We start from the raw sequence: 27,428 nt of genomic DNA, 5'->3' as shown, positions 1-27,428 counted from the left end.
GAAACTAATGCTATAATCAATCAGGGATCAGGACTTTGGGGCTGGGAAGAAGCCTTCAATGGGGAATTTGCACTTGAAGATATTTCCTCTCGAATCTGAATCTGCTTTGGAGGCAAGGTAAGCCTGAAGGTGGCATCTGTCAAAGACATGGAACTGTGGGGACACTTTGGAGACAGGTGTGACTTGGCACTTACTGACAAAAAAAAAAAAGGAAAACTTTTAAGCCAAATAATTTGTACATAACTTTAATGTATTTTAGTGATTTACTTTCCATATCTATCTCTATGCTCATAGATTCATGAGTAGCTTTTAATAACAATGGTGGAGTAAGTGAAGGAAGGAAGAAACACCCCACACACTCTATACACACATTCTCCCTCAAATCCTCATCAAACTAGTGATTCAAAGGCAATCCCTCACCAGCTCCTCCATGCTAACCTGGAACTATAGCTGTCTACAGTAGCCTCACCTAAACTGCTAATGGTGGTGTTTTATATAATGGCAGTGAGAAGTGTAACATTTCCTTAGTGCTGAGTTACATGCCTTGGTTCTTCCTCATTGGATATTTGCTCCTTTATGATTCTGTACATGCTTTGTGTGAGCTCTTTTTAAAATAATACCGTGTGCTGTGGGTAAGCTTTGGGTGCTCTTGAATAGCTGAGGAAACAAGACCTTTGTGTAGCTCTGAAGATGTTTGTTCTTCAGCAAATATCTTCTAAGATATTTTAAATCTGAAGTAAGAACTTGAAGGCTGCTCTTTGTGTTGCATAAGATATGCAAATGATCAGAATGATGAAACCTCTGGCAGTGTTTTGGGGTTACTTTTATTATGCTGGGGTTTGTTATTTTTGCATGTAATTTGATTACTAGATTGAGCAAGTGGGGTGATGCAATAAATCTTGCTTTTGATAGATTTCCAGAAGAAACAGCCAGACGATGACTCTACTCCCAGCACAAGCAACAGCCAGTCAGATTTGTTCTCCGGGGAAACGAACAGTGACAACAGCAATACCTCTCTAACCACGCAGGCCGCTAACTCCAACCAGCAACTTTTGACAGAACTGAATGTAACTTCACCGAGCAAAGAGGAATGTAAGTGGACAAGTCCTAAGTAAAAGCAAAGGAAGCATAAACATTTTGCTTTGTTCTTAGGCTTCTGTTTCACTGACTCCCTTTGGAAGTAAATGTCCTGGGTTTTAGGGCAAAAGGGGAAGTTAGAAGCTCTTCACAAAAGAGACGTTGGTGGCTTCAACCAAAGAACAAACTGATTGCAGGAGTTTCTAACTTACTTTCCATCTATTTGAAGTGTGGCATACACTTTAATTTTGAGAAACTGCTTCTCATATTACTGGTAAATTGACATATATATATTCTAGGTTAAACACCAATATCTTGTGAAATCTGACTTTCAAACATTGGGTTTCAATTATTGCAGTTTAACATAAGAGTGGCTGTTTGTCTAGGTTGCTGCTAGGTTACTTGCATAAAGCTTAAGTTTCATGTGGTAATCCATCTGTTCTTTCATGACCCATCTATCTTCTATGTTATGCTGTCAGGCAAAAATTGCCCCCAAAGGTAAGTTAAGATGTTAAAGATCAGCAAACACGGCGAGATGAAGTTGCCTTTCAAATTGTTCTAAACGTCTTTACAAGTTCATCCTGTGTCTAATAGATTTGAGTTTTAAAATCTGTGTTCTACAGCTTAAGCTCCAGCATGTAATTTGTAGTTTCATTTTTCTCCAGTTATATCTTTATTTTAGAAGGTACTCTATCGAGAGAAACCCTCTTGAGCTGAGTTTACTTTAGGTTGTGTCCAGTAAATAGATATATGCGTTGCAAGAAAAAAATGCTTGGTTTTCTATAGGAAATTTGCCAGAGCTACTCTGATTCCCCAACATTGAGGCAACTCCTGGAAATAACAATGCTGACAAAGCACTAGGAGTAAAAACTATTTGATGTGCTTGCTTTCAGTTGTGTTAACTATTTGTATAGGATATTTGGCCTCTACAGATGTTTTTGCTGAGATGCCAAAATATTTATTCTGTTTACAGGTATGTAGAGTTTTTACATATGCAGGTTGGCTGTATTTGAGAATATTGTCAGAAATACAAATGTGAATGTTCTGATACCAGTTCTTGTAATAAGACTAAACTTGTCGTGTATATCTTGTTTTTCCTTCACATACACAGTTGCAGCTGACCACCCTTCACCTCTTCCTTGTGTCCAGTGCTTCTTCAGGGAAAACCTGTAGCCTGCTGTCAAAACAAGGCCTTAAAACACCCTTCCTAGAGAATTCTGGAAAACACATTATGTTCCAGCAACACATTTGGGCCTTCACAGGGCAGGGAACTTCAGCACTCCTGCTTGTTTATTAGCCAGGATCTACCACTTAGTGTTATAGGGTGCTTCTCTAGTGCTTACTGGTCAGGTTTTCTGAAAATTTCTTCAAGTAGAAACTAAATTGTGTTACACCAAAGTGTTTCTGTTGTGGCTGAGGAGGGTGGAAAGGTGATTACAGGAATAGGAAGGAAATTAAATAGTGTCCTTCATCCTGAATTGCTGCAAGCTTGTGTACATACACTGAAGGTGATGGATATTAGGCAGCACAGCCTGCAGAGCATTTGAAAGTATTTCCTGTAAAATAACCCCTCTTTATGACTTCCTGCTGGGGTGTTTGTACGTGAAATACAGTGGAGAGATTTATTTACAGCTTGAGCTCCCTCTGTCTTCTCTCACATCCCTACTACCTCTTTAATGAAGTGTAATATCATTTATCAGAAGTAATTATACATAGATAGAGCTTTTCTGATGGATAATGACCTCAGTGTGGAAGATTCTTTCCCATAATGAAGAATGCCCAAACTTTAAATGCCTTTTTGATTTTAATTTGAGGGTGTATCTTTCTGCGCAACATTTATTTTGCAGCGTGTTCTATAAAGCATGCACTGCTCTTATTACAGCTGTTTTTCGGAGGCTGATTTTTGCCCTGTGTCATGGTTTAAGCCCAGCCAGCAGCTAAGGCCCTGATGGCCACTTGCTCACTCCCTCACCAATGGGATGAGGGAGAGAATCGAAAGGGTAAAAACTAGAAAACCCGTGGGTTGAGATAAAGACAGTTTAATAGGGGAAGCAAAAACCACACACTCAAGCAAAGCAAAACAAGGAATTAATTCACTGCTTCCCATGGGCAGGAGGTGTTCAGCCATCTCCAGGAGAGCAGGTCCTCGTCATGTGTAAGGGTTACTTGGGAAGGCAAACACCATCACTCCATATGTCCCCCCCGCCTCCTTCTTCCTCCCACTTTATATGCTGAGTATGATGTCATATGGTATGGAATATCCCTTTGGTCAGTTTGGGTTACCTGTCCCAGCTGTGTTTCCTCCCAATCTCCCATGTACCCTCAACTTCCTTGCCAGTGTGGCAGTATGGAAAGCAGCAAAGGCCTTGGCTCTCTGCAAGCTCTGCTCAGCAATAGCAAAAACATTTCCATATTATCTGTGTTGTGTTCTGCACAAATACAAAACACAGCCCCATACTAGCCACTGTGAAGAAAGGCAGAACCAGCCCAAACCAGCACACAGTGCCGTGTGATGATGGACAGCTGTGTTCTGTTCTGAATAGAATTGTGGTAATTCACCAGAAATGCACAGAATCCACCAGAAAGGTGTGGGATCATTATGGTAATCCCTATGAAAGTGTGGAAAAATTGGACTACTCCAGAAGGATTCTCATGGTGCATTCCACTCTTCTCTGTTTCCTTTCAAGGTTTTGAGGAGAGTGTTGCGTCAAGGCATTTGCCACAGTACTTGAGTCCATAGGGTGACCGGTGTGGGCAAAATTGCTGCAAGTCATTTAGGCAATTAAATTCATTCATGTCAGGGCAACTAACAGAGACTACTAACAGACAAGTAAAGAGAACCATAGAAATGTAATGTGGATATCCTGTATCAGAGAAAGTGAAGGGTTTTTGTACTTGTTTGTAAGTAGCCATTTCTTTTTTAACGCAGAATAAATGCTATAGAAGAAAATTTCCTTGGACTGTATTTTGCAGGAGTTCAGTTTGACAATGTTCAAGTATTCCTATGGTTTTTTGCTACTGTTTTGATTTTATGTGAGAGTTGCATTTGCATTCCTGAGTGTCTTGCATACACAGCCAGGCTGTAGTGACTTTCTATCTCCCATCACCCTCAGTTCTGAAAAATTACCTGCTGCAGTGGCTGCTCATTGATTAAGTATCTCTCCCCCTAGTAGGTGAAAGGTAGTTCTCAAACTTTTATTTACAGTCAGCAAAAATGTGTTTGTTAAAGATTTATGCCTGGAGACAGTGACACAACTTCAGTACTTTTTTCCACCTTCTTCACATGTGTTTTGTGAAATATTACTGATCCCCAGTTTTTAGAATACAGCTGTTGCAATTGTGTGTTTGTGGGATATTCTGTGAAATTCTGTATTTCCCCACACACACACATATACTTTTTGAGTTTCCTTTTTTCATCCAGAACCTTCAAGTCTCATCAGTTGCAGTAGATTTTCTGAAAAAAACTTTTGCAGGCAAGGAGTATATTGATATTGGTATAGCTCTACGCAGTATAGATTTGCATGGATTTTAATGATCTGTTTCTTAACAGATTGTTAAATCAGTCTAACCTTTGTTCTGCTGCTGCTTTATGTGCAGGTGAAGTTTCATGTATTCTCATTTTTTGTTTCCATCTCCTCCTTTCATTTAGAAGGTCCTAATGGTAGTTATTTCAGTGTCAGTCACCACATCAGCTGGTTACTCTGTCAAAGATTTCCTTTTCCTATTGGGTGGACAAAGTTTTTCATTATTTTTAGCAGACAGGAAAAAAATGGGTTTGACAATGGCCCTCAACTTCTCTCTGTCCCTACCTTCAGCCAGCACCACTCTTAAGCAAAAAAGATTAGCTTATTAAGCAAGGTTCTATGTATTTTGGTAAAGAAAAGGTCACACTGCATATGGAATAATTTTGCTTGGTTTCAGACCTTCATTGCTTTCTTTGGGGCTGTCACATTATTTTTCTGTCACTATACGAGTAGACCTAAAGCTGGTACTGTGCGGGTTTGAAACTAGCAGTGTTGTTATGTGACGGGAGAAATGTCAGTGTGAAGAACACTGACTCTGGCAGCTTGATCAGGGTTGGTATTTCAGTAGTTTTTAGCTTCAGTTGACAGGATTTTATTTTAATTATGTGCTTAACTTTTCTTGGCATCCTAGAATTAGCAAGAACCACAACTGAAAAAGGACAAAAGGATTATCCGATGTTTCTAGAACAGTTAAATGCTCTTCATTTCTATACTGAGGAATAAGATAAACAAAGATATGAGATACTGCTGTGAATGTCAGAAAATACACTGGAGAGTTCAGCCCAAAAATAAGGTGATGATCACACTCTGTGTGTGCTGAATTTTAGACGCCCAAATACAAAGTTTGTTCTCAACTGAATATCTGTAAATTTTGGCTAGTTTTTCTATACCCTCCAGAATTTGAGCCGTTGCACATTGAATTAAGTGTTTAAAACATCTTTATCTCAAAACTTAAATTTGCAAGATAAGTTTGAAAATTGCTTTAAAACATTGTTTCTTTTATTAAGCATTTGCATGTACTGGAAGCACTGAAATACCCCCAATTCTGAAGTTATTTTGGTGAAGTTACTTCATGTATATGAAGTGTACTACACCTGAGACAAAGATGCAGTAGGCTTCTATAAAAGATCTCTGGCAGGAGGGTGAGAGATTGTTTTTTCTACTGCACCTATTGAATGTTTATACTCTGAATGTCACTGCTTATTGAGGCATGACTGTGTGAAAAACCACATAGACTATAGTACTAGAAAAGTAATGATATTTTTTCTGTCTTTGGAGTAAAACAAAAAAAGTCAGTTTATTCAACATAACTTTATGAAAAATGGATAAACAAGGATGTGCTCTTTCTTGCTGTTACTTTCTTCTTGAATGGCCTTCTCTGACATTATGCAAAAGGTTTCTACCAATTTATAATGACGTCAGTTTTTGCATTTTGCCTGGGTTTGTGAGTAGAGTCATGGTTGACAGCTTTCCTATGTATGCTCTGAAAATACTTCATATTTTGAATATTATTATTATATCCTTAACTGAGATTTGTTCCTTTTAAGTAAGGACAGTGATTTTTAAAAGACTGTTGTTGTTGTTGGATGCTAGTCATTGTATATTTTTCAAGATGCCCTGACTTTGAGGATTCAGTCAGAAACACAGTCACATAATAAAAATGTGGGTTAGAGCTGCACAGCTATTGAGTTACTTAAAAATTATTTATAAAAATGTAATTTAACTGCGGATTTCAAAAAGCACATTTTTACACTTCAGCTTACACCTATAAATTGGAAGAATGTGATGTCTGTCTTACAATGGGAAGACTGAGGAAAAGGAGGTAATGGAGTGAGACAGCAGGAGGGAAGAAGGTGGAATCTGAATCCTCTCTCCCTTTACTTCATTACAGTAAAATTTACCATCCATCCAGCTGCAAAGTAGAGCAGGTTTCATTTTCTTCTCCAAAAGCTGCTTGTAGATAAAAATCCACGAAACTATATAAAGGCAAATTTGTAAACTAAATTTTAAAAGTGCATATTTTTGTGATAGCCTCTGATCTGTTCAGTAATGACGTCACTTACATTATCGTGCCACTTACCCATTCTGCAGCAAATGAGCAGTTCATAAATGTTGTCAATTTCTTGTACCTTTTTTCCTTAAAGGTAGTCTATTCTGTGCAGACTGAACTGAGAGATTTCTCTGCCCCTTTGTTTATGTATCAGTGTTTGTAATCAATGACTGGCTTCAAACTCAATTGGGTGGATTAATTAGATTATGTCTCTACCAATTCAGGAAATGCACAGCTAGATTACTGCTTTGGATAAGTTTCCCGAGGTGGTTCTTTCCTGTATTACAAATAGCCATGAAATTTTTCCTGTCCTGGCTACAACACTGCTGTCCAAGAAAATTGAGCTCTTACTTACTACCCTCCTCCAGCTCATTGCATGCCAGGGGTCAGTGTGCTTTACCTGGGGAGGAACCATCATCGTATGAAAAGCTCAAAGTGAAGTTCATGTGTCTTTATGTTACTGTGATCAAGTGTTACTGAGCTTCAGGCTGCTTCCACCTTTTTTTGATGTTTGTTCATTATCTGTCTTGTAGGTTTTGTGGTATCTGAAATTATTTCAGCATATTACTGTAATTTAGACTTTGTAGTCTTGTACAAACTTGGTTTCATTCCATTCTGCATCTCTTTCTCTGCTCAGTAAGTTCTTCCAAGTGTTGTTCAAATCCACCTGGCGTGTACTCTGGGTTCAAGCTTAGTGCTTCCTTGAACAGAGAGAAGAGGGAAGTTACCCTAGTATTTAACTTTTTTCCTGACAGAAGGTTTGGACTGAGTGGAGTCACTTCTCTTTACAAAGACTGAAGGAAGTGGAAACAAAAAGTGCCCTGACTGAGGGTGTGTTCTCAGGACAGATGGTACTTGGCAGTTGTTTCCTATTCAGGAAGGGAAGTGGACAATGCAGAAGGGTATTCTAAAAGTCAATTTAAACATACAGAAGTTATAATAATATATAATAGTAAATAATAGCAATAGTAACATCTATAGAAATAGAAGCGATACATAAAATTTAGTACTTTAGAGAGTTAGCAGAGAAATTGGGTTTGAACCTATTTTTCCAAATTGCTGTATTTCAAGTACAGTTAGCAGTAAGTTACAGAAAGCCACAAGCCAAAAACATAGCAGCTACATTAACAAGACCTTCTGTATTGATAGATGATAGGGTTCGAGTTAAAGGATCTTGTTTTGTCCTTTATCAATTCTATGTTTGAATTTCCAAACTTGAGGATTCACACAATTCTCTTAATTTCTTCACTAGCTGTTAGTATTTTTGCAGTTTTAATCATCTCTTGGGATTGTGTTATTGCTGGGCAGTGGCTGCTTTTGTTTAAAGAGGAGTTGCAAGTGCCAGAAACCAGACACTGGAAAAAAATAGGAGCGAAGCTGTTGTTTAATGTTTTTAATTGGATATAGAGTAGAAAGGTATCTCTGTTCTTCCATTTTAATCTTTTGTTTGAGCTAAGGAAAAAAAGAAAGGAAAATCTACAGCCCTGTGGATTATGTTAGAAGCTAGACATGTGTGGTCTTTCACTGTGCACTGAAGTGTTTAATGTAGCACAGTTAAATACCCTTGAAAAAAATTACTTTTTTGGCAATGAAGGTGCAGATATAGCCTGAGTCCTGCTAAATTATAAGCCTACCTTTGTGAATAGCCAGGGAGTGGTGTTCTATTGTTGTCTAACTTCCCTTTTCTTTCTCACATGCAGAATTTATATCAAAGCTGTGAGAAATACACTGCCCTGTTTCAAACAGTATAAAGATGCCTGAATTAGCAGTTATGTATACCAAAAGATTCAACTTAGTGTCTTCCACATAAAATTGCACAGCCGAGCCCGTAGTACTGAATTATGCATGACATTTTTAATGGTGGAACAAAAAGAGTAGCAGAAGGAAATGCTGCAAAGTACTTGCTGGTTATTAGGCACTAGTGTATGTGCATGCAAATCCCAAGATATTCTTTGTTGAAACTCTGGTGCTGTGCAATACAAATCAAAGCTGTATGAAAGCAATACCTAATGAGGGAAGAATAAATAATAGAAAAACTCTGACACAAGGAGGTGCAGAATGCATACCAACTTATTGTACTTTAGAATGTGAGAAATAAAGTTCTTCTAGTTAGCAGAGTGCTGAACGTATCAGCTGGTGTAAATATTTACTGTACAATAATTGCAAGGATTAGTCTTATTTGTTAGTCCACAGTCATGATGCTTCTCACTGTCTATTCAGTGAACACTGAGAAGATGGAACTAAAATTGTGTACAAAATTGCTGCTGCATCTTAAGAGGCAGCTGTGGTCTCAAGTCAGTTCATTGAAATTCCATACCCTGTCCTATGTATTGTTTACACAAATTCTATATTGAAACCAAATACTTGGTCTCTGAAAGTTGAGACTGACTAAACAGAACTGCTCTGTACTTTTTATATCCAAAAGGTTTCTGTAGAAAACTTGTTAAGGATTCTGTTTCAGTATTGATTTTCTTCCCAAATGCACCAAAACCTAGACCAGGCATTTTTGAGCCTTTTACGATAGTATTACTAACATAGATTGAGATAATATTTTTATTTTTTTATATTCTGGCCTAGAAAAATGTATGTTGTAAAAAATCATTTTGCCTTACTTGACACTTTGTAGTTGTGAAGCAGTTGTTGATTGCCAGGGCTGTTACACCTGAAGCGGGCACCACCTTGGTGATAGCAGGATCTATCCATCCACCATGCTTTGTTGTTGGCTAGGAAAGGCATCCACCCCTGGACTCCCAGTCCTCCTCACTGCAAAAGCAATCTTGGCTCTTCTCATAGGCAGACTTGACCCTGCAGAGAGATCCCCACCGCCCCCTTCCACTTACCTGTGGTGTCCAGCTGTTTCTCACCAGCTCCCTGCTAACCAGTCTGCAAAATCCAACTGTGTCTTACAACACTGTAACATCTGCCAGCCGTCACAAACAGCAATTTCTTATGTCATGTTCAGTAGTTTCCCATGTCCTGATAACTTTGCTTAACCTCAGGCCATGCCCTAATGAGTGGACTCAGTGTTTGCCTGCAGGCCAAGCACTGGCTTGTTGGCCTTTGTAACAGCCCCTAAAAGATTACCTGTTGCACGGTTATGAAATGGTGTATGCTCCAGAGGGAGTTCTGGGGAGAACAAAAAAAAACTCAAGAAGTTTATTAGTCCTTCTCTGGAAAACTGAAAGTGTAGAACTCTGTTCCCAAGTGCATTTCATTGAAATAAAATGCACCAAATTAATTTCCTCACACTTTTTCCTCCCAGTTGCAGAAATTTATTTTCCTTTTCTTTTGTAGCAGTGCAATGCTATCAGTTTTTCAGGATAGACAAAGTTACCTAAGACCTGATACTTAGTGAAAAATAGAAATGAAAGAAAAACTTAAAGAGGTAGCATCTCAGAAAGATGCAAAATGAAATGTTTTACTAACAGGCCAGGCTTGAAAATATTTGAAAAGAGAAAATCATTGCCAGAGTTACACTGCTGCTTTCCAGATATGCAAAAACTGCAAAAAAATTAAGGGAAAAACTATTTTTCAGGGCATGAAGACTTATGTTATAGGTTATCCTGTCATACTGAGCCCTGTTGTATTGCTGGTAAAGTACTACTATATCACCAGCAGTCCAGTGCAAACTTGATTATTGGTATTTTGATAGCCAAACTCTAGTAGGTCTAACTCAATTTCAGGCTCCCTAGCATCATCCAATTTATAATATCCAATTTTCAAAGCTATGATGTGTTATTACCACTGGTGAGGCTACTGTCAATTTGTCTTGGCTTTGCTACATGGATTTTATTTATTTATTTTTACTGCAAGACACTGAGTACACTCAATTGGTTGCTATTTTAACAAGATCTCTGGAGAACTCCTCAACGATGATTCATGTTTAAAAAAAAAGCCAAAAAGCTATTTACAACCAGGCAGATACCAGATGAGTGGGCAAGAGTCCAGAGCTGAGAAACCTTAAACATGGAAAAAGCTTGTTAGCATATGCTTGTGCCACACTTAGAACACATAATGAGAACAAGATAAGAGGCAAAGCTGTTATCTCACTGGAGTCAGTAGTAAGGTTTTGGTTGACATCAGAGAAGTGATGACTTTGTCCCTTGCGTTACTTGTGGGTTAGTTAGATACATTTCTAGCATTGCAATTACAGTTTCAGCTTTCTTAAAAATGCCTCTTGAAATATTTATAAAGTATATTTATAAAGTATAACTTTGTCCTAACTTCTCATCTGTTTTTTTCAGCACAAGACATACTCAGATTTGTCTGGGAAAGAAATACTGAGACTAGTAGATTACTTCCATATGTGCTTTCCAAAAAGAAGTACTCCTCAGTGTTTTATGTTCCTAAGTATAATCTTGATGTGGTTGTAAATGTTAAATAGGTGGTATTTTGAGACATATGATCTTCTCTGTTTCCAGGTGGGCCATGCACAGGTACAGCTCATGCCTCATTAACCACACCAACCAAAAGATCTTGCGACTCAGGTATGTGTTTTGTGGGGATCAAGGAACAAGGTTTTGCATGATATTTAGCTGTATGGTTATAGTTTAATAGTAAAGGGTAGTAACCATGCCTGATGAATGTGAAAAGAAAATAAACATTGTTGCTTTACTGACAGAAATGTATATATAAACGGATTAGTATGGCAGGTAGTTCATCTGGGAATCGTGTTAAGATAATTCATAAATACATTCCATTTTCAGTTAATCTTTGAGAAAATAAGACATACAAGAGTAATCGGTTTGATTTAGGTCTAATGGTGGTTATGACAGTGTCCTGGAAATCCTTCCCTTGAAAATGCAAAGTACTGAGTAGAAAACTGTTTGGAGTATATTGACTTTACTTTCCCTAACCAAAGATGTAGTATAGACTAATGATATTTGCACTCAGACTAAATTTTACCTGTTCTGGGTCCTTTTGATGACTTTATTTCTACATGCAGGATATAGACAGATAATCCCTCACAGAGCTGGTAGTCATAGTGACATGTTGGGTAATTGCCAGGCTGAAGTCATTGCTTCTGCATCAGATTCATTGTGAAGAACCATGTCAGCACTCATTCGGGCAGGCAGTCAAGTTGCCTGCATTGGCTCAGGTCTTTTTCAGGCTTTGGTTTTGCATGGATTAAGGAGAGCTCATACAGTCCTTTCCACCAATACCACTGCAGGAGGCCATAACCTCCTATGGAGTGGCTGGTGTGTAAGTAGTGGTAATGTTCTAGCAGTCTGTGTTTCCAAAATAAGTTTTGCCTATATTTGCATTTATATAGCAATTGAGCTATATTGAGTGTACAGAAAGGAAGGATATTCCTGATTGATTAAGGGACCTTGTTCTTTAAGGAGTTCAAGGTAAATATCCTCGGAAGTCATTCTTTCAAAAAGTGTACCAAGCTGCTGTTTGTTTAGCTGAACTGTAGTTATTCCATGTAAGTGTGTTGTTAGCTTGCGGCAAATGTGTGATGATGCAAATTGGCAGTGAAGGAAGATTAAAGAGAAGCTGCATTACCTTGCACTTGGCACAGGTGCAGACTTAGCAAGTAATGCATGATCATCTGTTACAGTGCTGTGAGTATTGTTTGCCAGAGAAGCTTGGCACTGGAAGATACTTCTCCAGAGTAGTAAGACTGGATTTTCTCTTCTCCATAGCTGTGGAGATACAGCTAGATGAGATGGAATGTTTGCCACTGTATCCCTTGCAAACTAATTTGCTTTCCTTATGGTATTACTAAACTGTATTTTCTTTATGCATAAGCCCTTGTAATGTTTAATGGTTTTCATTGCAGGATTATGTAAAGGCTTGCTATGGTGGTATAGATAGAGTAAACTGAGAGTACTGTAGGAATATTTTTTTAAATGTGCTTATAATCAGCAAAAAGGCACACAGGTTCACTATTTGGAGCATCAAGTGGCAACAGTAAAAGTTCTTAGAACAAAGCAGATGAAGCTGTGAGACACGTTGAAAAATATGCATTAAATGTTTGCCTAAATTTGCTCTTATTTTCTCTTATTTTCAGTTTGTGATAATGTTTGATCTCTACATGATAGTATGTTAATCATTTAGTGTGTTTTACAAAAAGCAAGGAGATGACCTTAATTGGATGCCACAATTTTCATCTTCAGTCAACTAAACCTAATGATTTTATATTATCTCAGTTTTCACTGATGTTTTTTACATTATTTGCTCAGTAATCTACATCTTTTCTTTATAGTCTCTTATACTAATAAACCTGTTACCAAGAGTTACAGTTTTCTTCTCCAGATCTTGGATTTTCAGGAAACTTTAGTTTTAAAAATAAATTGCCGTGTTTTGCTGGGAATTGACAAGAAAACATTGGCTACAAAATATTACCCAAAAATGCTGTGGCATCTTCAGGGATAAGCCACGTACAGTGTGGGTGAACATTTGTTGTAGTTTAACCAGAAATCCAAAACATAGCCCCATATTAGCTACTGTGGAGAAAATTAACTCTATCCCAGCCAAAACCAGCTCATTCTTTACATTGCATTCACTTCAGGTTAGTATCCCTTCCTACGAAGCTGTTTAAGTGACACAAACAGTATTTGTCAACACTACACATTGTGTGTAAGCCTATTTTCTTTAAGTATTCTACATTTCAGCTGCTTGAAAGACCTTTGAAGGAAGAATGTATGGTTGGAATTCATCTGTGTAATTTTGTTACCCCTTCAAGCATAGTTTTTCCCTAAAGTTCCCTAAATCAGCATTTGAGTCAGAAAATTAGAAATTTGACCTACTTATCTTGTATGTAAGTTACCATGAGGAGGATATTAAGGAAGACACAAACCTTTTGTATTTTATTAGCACAGATGTAGCCATTGAAGAAAGATGAAAACAATAAATCTGCCAAGGCACAGGAAAAGTTCTCTTACAGAAAAAAGAGTTTTTACCTAATGCACTTGTCAACCTGTGTGCTGGAGGAGCTGTTCTGATAAAAAATAGTATTGTGACACCAAATAGTATGTTTTTTCCTCCTCATGTTTGCCAGAATCATCACTGTGGTAAAAAGTATTTCTGTTGCAGTGTGCCACAGGACAAGGGTTGTAATGAAAAGAATGAATAAAGCCTTGCAATCATTAATTTGGATGATGCCTCAAAGGTTTTTTGAGAGCCAGCGGCCTGAAGATTTTGTAGGAAAAAAGATGGGGCTATGTGGCTTAGTGTATAGCTTCTTATGTATTTTGTTTGTTTCTTAATGGTTAGGTAATGTGATGATTGATGGCAGATACTGTGAGGCTTACTCTAGTCTGCAGGGCATCCAGATCCCATTTATATCAGGTGCCCACGTTGTGGAAGTGCAGTACCAAATGGCATATTACTCTTGGTTTTCTGCTGTGCAACTTTAACGATGATTTACTATGCAACTCTAAACAGCCAGATTTAAAAACATTTTCATGCAGCTTAAAGAAACCTGGGGAAAAAAAAATCAGTGGAACTGTGTGAGTGCACTCGGTTAATTTTTAATTGTGCCATAGAGAAGGTGGTAGAAACAGGCAGATAAAATGCAGTAATGATACAATCAATTCATACATTACATCTGTAAAGTTGGTGAGGTTTTAAGTACTTTATTTCTCAGTAGCAGTTCATGAGAAATGTGCATCTGGAATATTTTGTATAGTTACATGTGTAGCTAGCTCATATTTTATGAGGTTGGAGAAAGTAGATTGGTGTGGTAGTAGATTGGTGTGGTAGTATTTCTGTTGTACCAGATGAGTATCTGTCTCTTTTCTCTATGTGTTTTTTAGTTTAAAATTTTAGTCTAGAAGATGGAAATAGTTCTCCTCTGCTTGAGTTAAGGAATTAAGAAGGCCTGTGGTCCTTTTTGAAGCTTACACTGTTCTACTTGAGTTCTTGAGTCATGTGCTTGCTTGTAGCAGTGCCAGAAATCTAAATGCTTTGGGGCTGAACCTGTACAGTCAAGAGGACAGCCTTTTAGGAGTTCTAGGAAGGGCAGGTTGTGGAAATAGAAGGACACAATTTTTCAGCCAGAGTCAAAACCAAGGAATCATTACACTGATATGATCATTTTTTCAATCAATCTGCATCGAGTAAGGGCAAAAGGACCTCCTACACCTCTAATTAGATTTATTTTTTTGATTTCTCTGAAGTGTTAAGCTCCTGAGCAAAAAATACACGAAATATTATTGAAGGAGGCTTTTATAACATTAAAACAACTTTGAGGTATGTTTTTCATTAGTATACCAAGGGACTTTTAAGGTGTTCTTTAGTGTTTGACTTCTGGAGGGCATTGTGTTAGAAATCCAGCCTTCTAGGAGCTCTCTCACCGACAGGAAAGTGATGATAGAACAGCCTTTGAGCAGCATAATAAATCACTCAGCCCTAGCAATAATAGTGCCCATTAGGGACGTTCTTCTCCCACCCCACCATCCCCCTTGCACGCAGTTTCAAGCTGTACTAATAGAACAGCACATCAAGCAAGGCTGTAAATAAAAGTTACAACCTAATAGGTGGGTGCTGAGGTGGAACGGACAGGAGCTGAGGCATGGAGGCCTTATTACTGCTCATCAGCAATTATAAACAGGATAAAGTGTCTGGGACTTGCACTGATGCATCAAGAGCTAATAGAGGCTGGGAGATGACACCATACCGTGATCAGATGATCTATGTTGATGGGTTTTTACTGCCTCATCTTACTACCTTATTCTGTGACGTGCCATATTATCTGTCCTGTGCTTCCATATCTATCTGGATAGACGGATTGGTTTCCTTTCCTAGTGGTTATCTAAGAGCCTTCTCAAAGTGTTATGATTATTGTAGATTAAAATCCTCCTTATGGTAAGGATCGCAATAGTCATACCTGTAAACAAAATTATGGACTTGCTCTAATTGTATGATTCATTTTCACCATCACCTTTTGCAAATTAAAACAGCTGATCTCATTCATTAAAAATAATTTATATGATCACCTGGACATTCTTTGACACTGAATGCAGCCCATGCATTTTAGACTAAATGAGTTATAATCAGTGTGGCTGGAGAATCCAAAGTGATAGCTTTAGGGTCAATATATCAAAAAGTTTGTTAAAAGTCAGCTATAGCTGTGATGATCCTTTTCTCTGAGTTACAAAAGCTTCAGCTGTTTCTGGGAAGGTTTTAAAGAGCTTGTTAGCACACAATAATTGGTAATATTTTTTTTTAAAGTATTTCTTGATTTTTATCTCTCACAGTCTAGCACATTTCTGTGCTAGACATCTAAATCATCTTTTTATTGAACCATAGTGAAAAAAAGCCTTGAAATTTAGTCTGTACTTGCTTTAATCTAAAGAGAAATTTTGCAGGCATCTTTATAGTTCATGCATTAATCACTCATGCTGTTTACTTCTGAAGAGGTTTTTCTTCTGAGTAGTAGGAAAAAATACAGCATTCAGAAATGAAAAGGCTTGCAGCAGCATGAGAAAACAGTGATTCCTATCCTTGTCTATTCAGTATAGCCAGGATAAAATAAATAGATTATTTTTCTATCATCCTGCGGTATAGGAGAGGAATACTTCCATCTACCTATGTCAAAGTACACTAAACTGAGATGAAACTTTTCATAGTATTTCTTTGAAATTAACTTCCACACTTTCTGGTTTCCAGGTGTTCCTTTTTTTTGCATTGTTCATAAATTGAGCAAGTTATGTAGTTGAAGTGTCCAAAGGGGTGGAAAATGTACTGTGGCTGTGAAAGCTCTTTCACATGCTCCGCAGATGAATTACAAATACTTACAGTGTTTTGAAGATGTTTGTAAAACATGCTAGTAGTTCTTACTTAGGATTAGCTTCTTTTTCTAATCAGTCTGTTGAAGTCATCCATGAAGGGATTGTTGCCCTTAAGAAATAAAATTGCTGTTGTGGAATAAGATAAATAGATGAACATGATGACTTACATGCTTATTAGTGTTTCCCATTGTATTCCCCAAAATCACAGTAATTCTGATTAATTCTCTTAAGAGCATTCAAGGCAGTAGAACACAATCTCCATGAGAGAAGACTCCTGGTTTGATGATATCAAAACAGTTTAATAATTAAAGTGAAATAATAAGTTTTAATTAAAAAGAAGATAGCAAAAAGAGAAATAAAACCCAATAAAAACAAGCAATACAAATGAAAAACAGTTGCTCACCACCACCCAACTGATGCCCAGCCAGTTCCTGTGCAGCAGCCCCTGGTCAGATTTCCCCCAGTTCATGTGCTGAGCATGATGCCATATGGTATGGAATATCCCTTTGGTCAGTTGGGTTCAGCTGTCCTGGGTGTGTCCCCTTCCACCTTCTTGTGCCCCCTAGCCTCCTTGCTTGTGGGGTGCAGTGAGGTGGGGTGCAAAGCTGAAAAACCCTTGACTCTGTAAACACTGCGTAGTAACATCTGAAACTTCAGTGTGTTATCAACATTATTCTCATCCTAAATCCAAAGCACAGCATTCTACCAGCTACTAAGAAGAAAATTAGCTCTATCCCAGCCTAAATCAAGACACTACCTCTTGCAGTAAGTGTGATTTGATGTATGCTAGTGTGAGTGGCACAAATTTGCAATGATTTATGTAGATTTTGGTTATACAGGGGTGCATAGGTTATAAAAAACAAGCTTTTTTTCCCCCTTGTGAAAAGGACAAAGCTCAACCCAATAGAATTAAAAAACAGCAATCAAAATGTATATGTGGATCGGGACTAAAACCTGGCCTGTGTAACCTCCCAGCAAGTGCTGACACATACCTCTGTGTACCACATAATACTGTCAGCTGTCTGAGGTCAGTTCAACTCCAGCATCCTAACACAGAATGGCCTCCTACAGAATGTACTTAAAACTGTTACTCCTATTATCTTTAATTATCCCCTAAAGTCACCCAAATTCATCTTCATTTATCCTTCATGTGGTTCAGATAGGCCCTTGAAACTTCCTTTTTTATTCTTCACCAAATAGCCCCTTTCATACTTTTTGATTTTGTAAAGTCATTCCTCAGCCTTCACTTGTCTTTATCTCTTTTTGCTGCTCTTGATTCAAATTTTTCATCTGTTTTCATTTCCATAATCTGAATCCCATTATGAAAAAGACCACACATTTGAAGTGGAACAACTTTGAGGAAATGCACCTGGGTCAGTAGGACAGGATGATCTCTTGAGAGGAGTTCACACTGAATTGTCAGCCAGTAGGAAAACTATTTTGAATGTCAAACTAAAGTTACCAGATGATAGGACTAAACACTATCTCTGAATTAGCTGTGTTAGGAACAGTGTAGCTGTCTGATTAAGGGTAGATAATTTTCCCTTCTAGTTGGCACAGGTACTGGAACCAGGTACTCACAGAGCCTGAAAAGCCTTAGTCTTGGAAAATATTTGAACATGTACTGTGCCAGGCCCTGAGCAACTTGATCCAGCTTTGATGATTGCTTTGCATCAGGCAGGAGGCTGGACTAGGTGAACCCCAGAAATCCCTTCCAACCTGATTTTTTCAGTGACACTAACAGAAAACAATGACCTGAGTGATTAAAGGTATTTAGGCTTACCTCAATAGCATTCATAGCACTCAGCAAGAACTGAGATCAGTAGGCCTAGAAGTACAGGCAAACATTTAGTGCCTCAAGCATTGCAGAGAAGAGCTAGGAGAGAGACTCTTGGAAAAGTGGGAAAGTTGGGGTGGTCAATGCAAAGCAAAGAGGTAGGAGAACAGTCTGTGTAGAAGGGCTCTTGGGGGCCATGAGCAGTGTAAGTGACCTGTGGTTCAGTAAATTAGAATCTCCTGTCCTGAAAAAATGTGTGCTGCTCCCATCAACACTTTCTCACCACATGTTCTCTGTGGTCTCATAGTGGTTTTCAGTGTGGTTGGTGAAATTGTTGCCAAATACAAAATTGTACATTTTCTATATCATTGTCTTTTAGTATTCAGATATGACCACATCTTTTTACTAAAGTCTTAGGTAACTATAACATAGAATTTGTCCTGAAATTAATTGAAACAACAGTAAATATTATATCCTGTATGTATGTTTTGCTTAAAATGAGGCAACTTTACCTGGTTGAATACTTTTATTGTTTCATGCCATGTTTAGTTTTCAGAACTGTCTAGATCTTTGCGATCAGTTAAGTGATCTTTGACAGTAGGTACATAGTTTCTATGAGAGAATATACATCAATCAAGCTTACTTGGCACCGTTCTCCCAACAGATCTGAATTCCTTGTTTCATGACCATAGACTGCTGGTAAAATTGCATCTCATAACTTTAAATAAGCCACATCTCTATTCATTTCAGGGACAAAGAAATTAGGGTTATATGTCTGCGTTTCTCACCTATAGCCTATTGGAACAGGACTGAGGGAGCTTAGGGTTTGCTTTCATTTTGATTTGAGTTTGCCCAATATGAAGATAATATGGAGAATGTTGCAAAGAATAGTTGATGTCATTAACTTTAAAAACCTGACTCCTGTCAGCCCGAAGAATTGAATTGATTTTAGCTCAGCAGTCAGCACCTTGATCTGATCTGTACAGATCAGACAGCTTCCTTACCAGTATGCTTTAGCAAATGAGACACAGATTTTTATCATTTTAAATTTCTTATTTTATTGCACTGGAGATTTTTTAAAAGAAGTTCAACATTAAATAACTGGCCTGAAATATATTTGAAACAAATAACCACTTACATGTACTATTTTAATTCTTTTTTTAAACTATTTTAAAACACATGTAACCTGCAGAGCGCTAATGCATGATCCTGTTCCTGCTGTAGTTTTTGATGTGAGGGCAGTGCCCCAGAGGTTTCATCTGACTCTTGTTGAAGGCCTCTATTCTGCCTAATTATTTCAGTATGCACCAGGCAACTTCTCAGTACAAGTTTTCAGTATTTTCATTTAGATGATAATTTTCATAAGGACCTTAAAATCTATGAAAGTAACTTTAGGGTCTCGGAAATATGCTTCAGTCTGTTGAGCATACACAGGGGAAAGTGTGTCTTCCTACAGTGAGGAACTTGTTTGCATGACAATTCAGTGAACAGGAGCAAAAGAGGGTTGAAAAAGAGCTGGGTGTAAGATATGTCAGTTGCGTTACTGTTGCATCCTCCAAGTTTCATTGATCTGTTCTACCTCTCACTTTGTGTAGATCTGGTCTTTGGTTCAGGTTAGTGTGGAAGCTTCCCAAATATATCCTTTCCAAACAGTAAGAATTGCCCAATAAGCCAGCTTGACTTCTCATGGATTGTAGACAGCAATCAGGTGTACGGGAATTGTCTTCTATGCTAGGGCTGGTTGGTTTTCCTCCCACAGAAATTGCTAGGAAAAGTAACACAAGCAAAATATGAACTGATTCTAAAGCTGTATTTAAAATAATAGAATCAAAACCAAGTGTACTTTGAAGATGGATTAGCTGTAGATTTCAGAACCTACTCACAATTCATTCAGTAAAATTTTTATCAAAATACAAGAGCTCTTAGGTTTTTTTCTTAACATTAATCAGTTGCAGTCCTTGGAACTATAGTCTCTCATTGCAAGATTTCTGTTGCTAATAGCTTCACTGAGGTTGTGCAGTTAATGACAAATCAGTTTTTTGAAAGATAAATATTGAAAATATATGTTTTTTTCACACCAAGCAGGCGAGGATTTTTTACAATTCCTCCTCTGAATCTCTGTCTTAGCCTTGGAAAACCCTCATTACACCAATGGGGGGAAGGGTGTACTAAGGAAAACTCTGTATGAATGAAAAATAACGGAGCAAATATTTTCTGTATAGATCTGGTTTTAGGCTATTAGTTTGAAGAATTACCTTCCTGAATACTCTATACCATCTGATTGATGAGGACATAGCTGGAGTATACTACTAGGATTTGGAAGCAGAGCAGCACTGCTTATTGATGCACTCTGGAGCTGACTAGTGAATATGAAATATTTATAGCATTATTTATTCTTGTTAATCCAATATTAGAGAATTTCACAAAGCATAAGAGGTCTTTCATTAAAGTCAGCAAAACCAAAACTGATAATACTGAAAGCTTTTGAATTCCCCATTTTATCAGAACCAGCGTAAGCTTGTTTGTATGTATTTCGACATACATATGCATATATGTAAATACGCATATTTGTCTACTACTAAGTAGTACTGAGGTGCTGTGGAATGTTCATGATTTGCCTTCATAACTTCTGCGTTATGTATAGTCCCATGTTACAGCTTTTTTCTTCCTTTTTGTGCTTCTGTTTAGTTATCTGTGTTCATTATCCCTTCGCTTAATCCTGTTCTGATTATTCAGCTATTTATGATGTCATTTGTTCTCCAGCTTTAACTGTCACCGGAATCTGCCTTTGTCCCTCTCCCAACCCTACCACTGTGCTACTAATAATGAGAAAAGAAGTTCAGATTGATACCCTTAAAACATCTTTCTTAAAACCATTGAGTTTAGTGCTGTGGCCTTTTTTCTCCTGTGGCCTTTTCAAACGTTCATTCTTTATAATAGTCTGAATATATGAAGGGCTTGAGATGCTGTTTGTCAGCTGTTAAAAAAAAAAATCACCAACAACCCAAACCACCTTCCCTTAAGATCCTTAGAATAGTATCAAGCTTCTACCCTGCATCAGTTGCCCCCAGCAGATGGGACAATAGGTATCCAACCTCGTGTCTGCACACACCAGCAGTTGCTGTCTGTGTATGTTTTTACTGTCAACAGCTGTTTTTAAACATGTTCTTCACGTGTTTACCCTTGGAGCATGAGATGCTACTAGCAGTAGGACAAGAGGGCACAGACTCAATCTCTGCCAGGGGAGGTTTAGGTTGGGTATTAGGAAGAGATTTTTTACAGAGAGAGTTATCAGGCACTGGAATGGGCTGCCTGAGGAGGTGGTGGATTCACCATCCCTGGAGGTTTTCAAGCTGAGACTGGATGTGGCACTTAGTGCCATGGTCTAGCAATGACGGTAGGGTTGGACTCAATGATCTTTGAGGTCTCTTCCAACCTGGCTGATTCTATGATTCTGTGAACAGCAGGCAGCAGACCAGGTGCTCTGTAGGGCTGTCCCACCTGTCCTCTCTTCACAAGCTCATCTGTTGATGCAGGCTCTGGATGTTTACAGACTTCACCCATTGGTGTAATTGAGGAAAGGAACCTCACTCACCTAGTTTTCTAAACAAACAAAATCTTTCTTTCAGTCAGCAGCAATGGAGGTGGCCACAGCCTTAGGAAGTGTTTTAACTAATTGAAAGAGCCTAAGGTAATCCATCAAAGGAACTGTACAATACAGATGCCTGAATATATTTAAATATGTGCTTCTTTGAATCAATTTGGTGTATAAGTAAAAATGTTTGAGAAATAAATGAATATATCTATTAACTGAAGACATGCTGACATAAGAGAGTATGGCGGGAGTAATGCAAAAACTTAACTATAAAACAGATGTAGTATAGGAACCTAAATACAAGATGAAAACTAACTATATTTTCACTTAATTTAGCAATTCTAAATTTTATGGATAAGCAAGGATAATAGGCATTTTCACAATTTTTCCAATTATAGCTTAGCTAAAATGCATGCAGGAGCCTATGTAGTTCACTATTTGTCATGTAACTTTCAACATGTGCTAGATGAGTCTCTTCTGTTTCATTAGAGATGGTAGTTCATAGCCTCATTAGGTTACACTGCAGTACAGTATGCTTCCTTTTTGACAGGTGATAATACTGACAATACAGGTTTTGAAGAAAACCAAAATTGTGAAAGGTAGGAACGAATTAGTTTTGGTTTGGTTTGATTTTTTTTTTTTTTCCTAGCCATGAATCTCAGAATTACAGAATGGCTGAGGGTGGATTTGACCTCTTGAGATTGTCTGGTCCAACCACCTTGCTCATAGCAGAGTCACCCAGAGCAGGCTGGGAGTCATGTCCAGTCAGGTTTTGAGCACCTTTGAGGATGGAGCCTCCACAAACCCACCTGGGCAACCTGTGCCACTGTCAGGTCTCCCCTACAGCAAAAATGCATTTTTGTGTGTGCAAGTGGAATGTTACCAAAATTGTATGTATAGTTATGACCCTGTTTTCCTGAAATTATATGCTAGCATTAATATATTCACACGCTCACATATATATATAAAAATGTATGTGTATATGTCCTCTTTCCTAGCAGCACATGCATCATGTGTGCCAGCTCTCATCTTGGAGAAATGAAGCCATGCTATTGTTGAGCTTAAAAATACTGCTTACACTCAAAGCATTGAACATACTAAGTATTTTTCTCTCTGTTTTTTATTGTTCATTAAAAAAAAATCCAATGCTTCAAGTCATTTTCTGTAACAGAATCCTTTTTTCTTGATCTCAGTTGCAAAGGAGGAAGGTGAATTTTTCTTGCAGAGTTTGAAGCACATTAGTAATGTTTCACATTTGGAGTGTCTTGCAGCAACTCTTTCAATTATGTCTCTCAAACAGCTAGGCTAAAAGTTGTGGGGGATTCTTATTGGTTGTTTTTACTCATTAGAGCTGGAAACAACTACTGTTGCATGGTTGTGGTGATGGATGAGAAATAATAACTTACATAATGCAACTTGTGAGGGTTATTTGTAGTCTCCAGTGTGATTTCATGGAGAGCCTCCTGAGACAAAGAAGCGAGTGATGGGATGTGAGTTCTGTAGAGACTATTCCTATGTGGTCTCTCTGCTCCACATTATTTAGGGACATTGAGTTTTAGTGCAGTTGCTTTTAAACTCTGTGGAGAGCAAAAACTAAATCGGTGAAATGCTAAGGGCACTGCAGTGATACTAGAAGAGAGATTGTGGTTAAATATTACCAAAGGGTTTATGTAAGATTTTTTGAGACATCTGTCTGTAGTGTTCCAAGAAAAATTGAGGTGAATTCGCAAAAGAAATAAATTTCTTACGAGCATGAGAACTTCCGAAGAGGTGTGCAGCTTTGAGGTGCAGTCATGACTGTGTGAGAGGGCAGAATGCTAGTTTCATTGTAAATATCAGAGTTTGAGAATAACTTTTTCCACAGCATCATACAGCAACAGAGGGGACTGAGGTGGTCACAGTTGTCAAACTTGGCTTGTAAGGTGTTAGTCTTGGGTTTCTGTCTCTTCATTAATAGTCAACAAGCAAATGGGTTTTGAAACAACCATGTTAATTTTAGGTTCTTGTGAAGTACAGGAGATGATTTGAAATAATTATTCTGGTAAATGTGATGGGAAAGATTTGTAATGAGACATTTTCCTCTAGATGAAATTTCTAATGCATGGCCAGCATGCCAGGGAATTAAGTAATTCCTCATCTAAGAATGAAATAAGGAAGGGAAAAAAATCAACTAGAAATTGGCAATAAACTATTGCTCAACTTTAGTTAATCCCTATTACATAGTTATTGTCTGTGACCATTCAAGTTTCTTCATGGACAGAGGTTTTAACAGCTCAAGCTTCTTTTAAAGTAGTTTCAGAGGAGATGGCAGTAATGTTGAGGATCCATTAATTATTGCTCTTTCTGGTGTTTGCACAGACAGCTGAGATCATAAATGCCAGTCTGTCAGTATGCTGGATTCTTTATGAAAAGAAGAAAAACCCTGAGTGCCTCAAAAGCTGTCATGAAACCAGAGATTAAACAGATTCATCTTCTTCTTGAAGCAGGCAGCAGCAGAGGAGGGACCTCTTTCTCTTACTGTTCTTCCATCTCTTCCATTCTTCTTCCTTCCCTGTTAGGTTTTCTCAGCCCACGTCTCCATTAGGCCTAGAGCATCCCACCCTCCCCCAAAAATGGCCATGTCACGATTGATAGTGAAACCATGTGCATGCAGCCTGCATCAGAGAGGTGGTGCTGTCCCTGAGAGTCTGGCTAAGTTTACCTCACTGTTAACAGTGTTTTAATTTATGGCAGAAAGGTACACATTTTTGAAAAATGATACACCTAAATTTTCATTTCTGTGATACTAACCAACTTATGTTAAAATTCACTTAGTCATTACCAATTAACAGGAAGCATGTAATTAAATATTTTACTTACACTACTAGCCTGACTTGGGGTAGCTATTTTTCTCATGAAAAGGCACAGGGGTTTCATTAACTGATTAGACACTGGTTGACTCATACCACGAATCTCTTATTTGGACTTTATTATAAGAATACCACTATGGTTTCCATCAGCTTTATTCAGAAAGCCACATTTGCTTCTAAGACCTACCAGAATGGCTTATGTTTCCACAAGCAAAGATGTGGGGGAGCTGGCTGTTCCAAAATCACAGTATATCTGTTTCTCCAAGTAATGAATAAACTACAAATCATGTAGTTCTTCATCCTTGGTAACAAGGTGAGCAGGAACAGGTTTTTACTGAACACTGAGTCAGACAGCTTACAGTACACAATCTGTCTGCTGAAGGGGCATCCTCCTGTACTTACGGTTAGCCTGGTCTTCTAGGCACTGCAAAAACAAGTGTCTGTGTGATGGGACTGTTGGCCTTAGAGTGTGAGCTAGGATTTCTCTTCAGATAGTCAGGCAGTCTGTTCATCTTCCCCTTGAATCATCTTCTGCAGAAATTTAATTTAAGACAGAACTAGGTGTTCCGTAACTATTAATTCATTATGCACTACTTTTGCACTACTTTCTTTTCCTTGCCGAAGCTCCTGCAACAGCCAGGCATGCAGAGGTGGAGTACACTGTGTACAGAATGTTTGTTTAGGCCTAATATATGTATTTTGTAAAGTGTAGGTTGTAATCTATGTCACTGATCAAAAAGGTGGCTGTCTTGAGACATATATCAGATCAAATCATTGCAGCTTAATAAAAATTTATCACCTGTATACTGTGCAGAAAGCAGTTCAGTCTTCTATGAAATGTGAAACAGAGAGACTTCGTACTTTTTTATAAAGCCAGGCACATTTTCACTATCTCCTAAGAGCAGTATGACAGAAACAAAGTAGGCCCCAGTGAGGCAAGTTGTATGTTTGTAATGACTGTAACATTGGAGTCCAACAGCTGGAAAAACACTGTGGCACAAGGGCTGAAACACAGTTAAGAAACGTGGGTTAATCTATATTGCATGTGAGGAACCAGGGAAAGTTAATAGAGCATACCCAGAGGGAGAAGCTAGCAGGTATTCCTAGTCTGACTTCCTTAGGTATTTACTTAAGGAGAGTCACGATGTTGATAAGCAGTGGGTCAGGTAAGATCACTGACTTAACAAGGATACAAACAATGTTTTAGCCACAGCAGTTACCTTTTCCTGCCTAATCCAGGACAGTTAACACAAAGTAGATTTAAGCAGTGGAATCTTAAAATAATGGTACAAGCATGTTCAATAGGCTAAAATGCTACAGTTACCCTGTTACTTGTTGGATTAATGTCATTTCAAAATGGACTTAACTGAATTAATGTGGGTTTTTTTCCTTGATCGCCATTGTGCATTTCAGTGCTGACTGATGGCAGTCATGGCTTTCAGCAACTCTTTGCAGCACTACAACAAACAATTTAATTTTTAGTACAGTGGAGATTAAATTTATTTGCAGTTCCTATCACAAAGAACTGCAGCACTGATTCCACTGTGCATAGGTTTGGGAAGGGAAAGTGTCTTTTCTACCCCTAGTCAATACCCTCTCCATTGTAAAAAAAAAAGACAAACAAATGAACAAAAAAACAGGCACTACACTACCTAAAGTAAGACTCTCCTGAACTTTAATTTTTTAAGGCTTTCCACACACTATTTTCTTACAAGCTGAAGTTTATAAACTTGGTAATGCAAATAGTATTTTAATTCTTTTAAAAGGGCTGAGAACTTGGATGTTTATAGGATGTATGTACAGATTGCACTTATTTTGTTTGGGTTTATATTGTTGATGTATACTAATTTACATTTAAACTGTTATCCACGTGGAAAGAGAGGGAAGCACGGCATGGTGCTTTCATGTACTGTCTTCAGTCATAAGAGTTATAATTTACATGCTGTGCCTTAAAAATCTCCCTCCTGCCCAGGGAGGAAATAGGTTGAACCTGCATTCAGCTGTTTTTCATCAGCAGCCTACTTCAGTTAGCTTGCACGGGGAGAACGAAAATGATGCATGGGAGAAACTAAATGAGATGACAGATGAATTGTTTAGGGTGGTGTGTGCTCTACATGTGTCTGTATGACCCAGCCATGGCTAGAAGGAAGCTAATCAGTTTGTTTTATATTCAGTATTGACAGCAGGAAGGGTTCTTAGAGAGAACAAAGATAATTCATCCTTTACTTGATACTCATTTTGATCGTCATGAAAACGTGAATATGCAGTAAAATGGAAAGTCTCATGCTGCTTGATGGAGACCCCAGCTGAAAGCAATGTACCTTCAGTTTGCCCAAAGGGATGCAAGGAAATTCTAATATTTTTCCTAAAATATTTGTTGTGAATGCAACAGATTCACAGTCGGAGAGTGAGGCTTCTCCTGTGAAACGGCCACGGCTACTGGATGACAGTAATGACAGGCCTGAAGAAACCAGTCGATCCAAACAGAAGAGTAGACGCCGATGCTTCCAGTGCCAAACAAAACTGGAACTAGTACAGCAGGAACTGGGATCATGTCGCTGTGGTGAGTACTGTTTGTCAGTAGCATCCAACTTTCTAACACAACCATGCTCAGATCCATATCAGAGGCAGAAATACAGAGAACGTTGCTTTTTTTACCTTTCAAAGATACTTTAAACGGAAGCTATAGCTTCCACTGGAAGCAAAAAGTTATAATTAGTTCCTGTCTAATTTCCGCTTTAAAACTTTGGCCTTGATACACTACTACCTTTGTCTCAAGAGATCTCAGATGTTAATGAATTTAGCTTCAGAAGTCC

General features: G+C 38.1%; 1 protein-coding gene across 1 annotated transcript; it reads left to right on the top strand.

Annotated features, from left to right (window-relative positions):
* Positions 1-912: 912 nt before the first annotated feature.
* On the top strand, positions 913-27,175 carry ZFAND3 (zinc finger, AN1-type domain 3; the record flags this gene model as incomplete). Its single annotated transcript, XM_009072946.1, has 3 exons — positions 913-1,092; positions 11,073-11,138; positions 27,005-27,175. Coding segments are annotated over 3 exons (417 nt in total), but the record flags the coding sequence as incomplete, so codon positions are not given.
* Between the last annotated feature and the right edge of the window lie 253 nt (positions 27,176-27,428).

The sequence above is a fragment of the Acanthisitta chloris genome, unplaced genomic scaffold (assembly GCF_000695815.1).
Source record: "Acanthisitta chloris isolate BGI_N310 unplaced genomic scaffold, ASM69581v1 scaffold4274, whole genome shotgun sequence".
NCBI classification, from domain to species: Eukaryota; Metazoa; Chordata; class Aves; order Passeriformes; family Acanthisittidae; genus Acanthisitta; species Acanthisitta chloris.
Note: the sequence above shows the minus strand (reverse complement) of the source record. Positions and strands in the feature narration are given on the sequence as shown.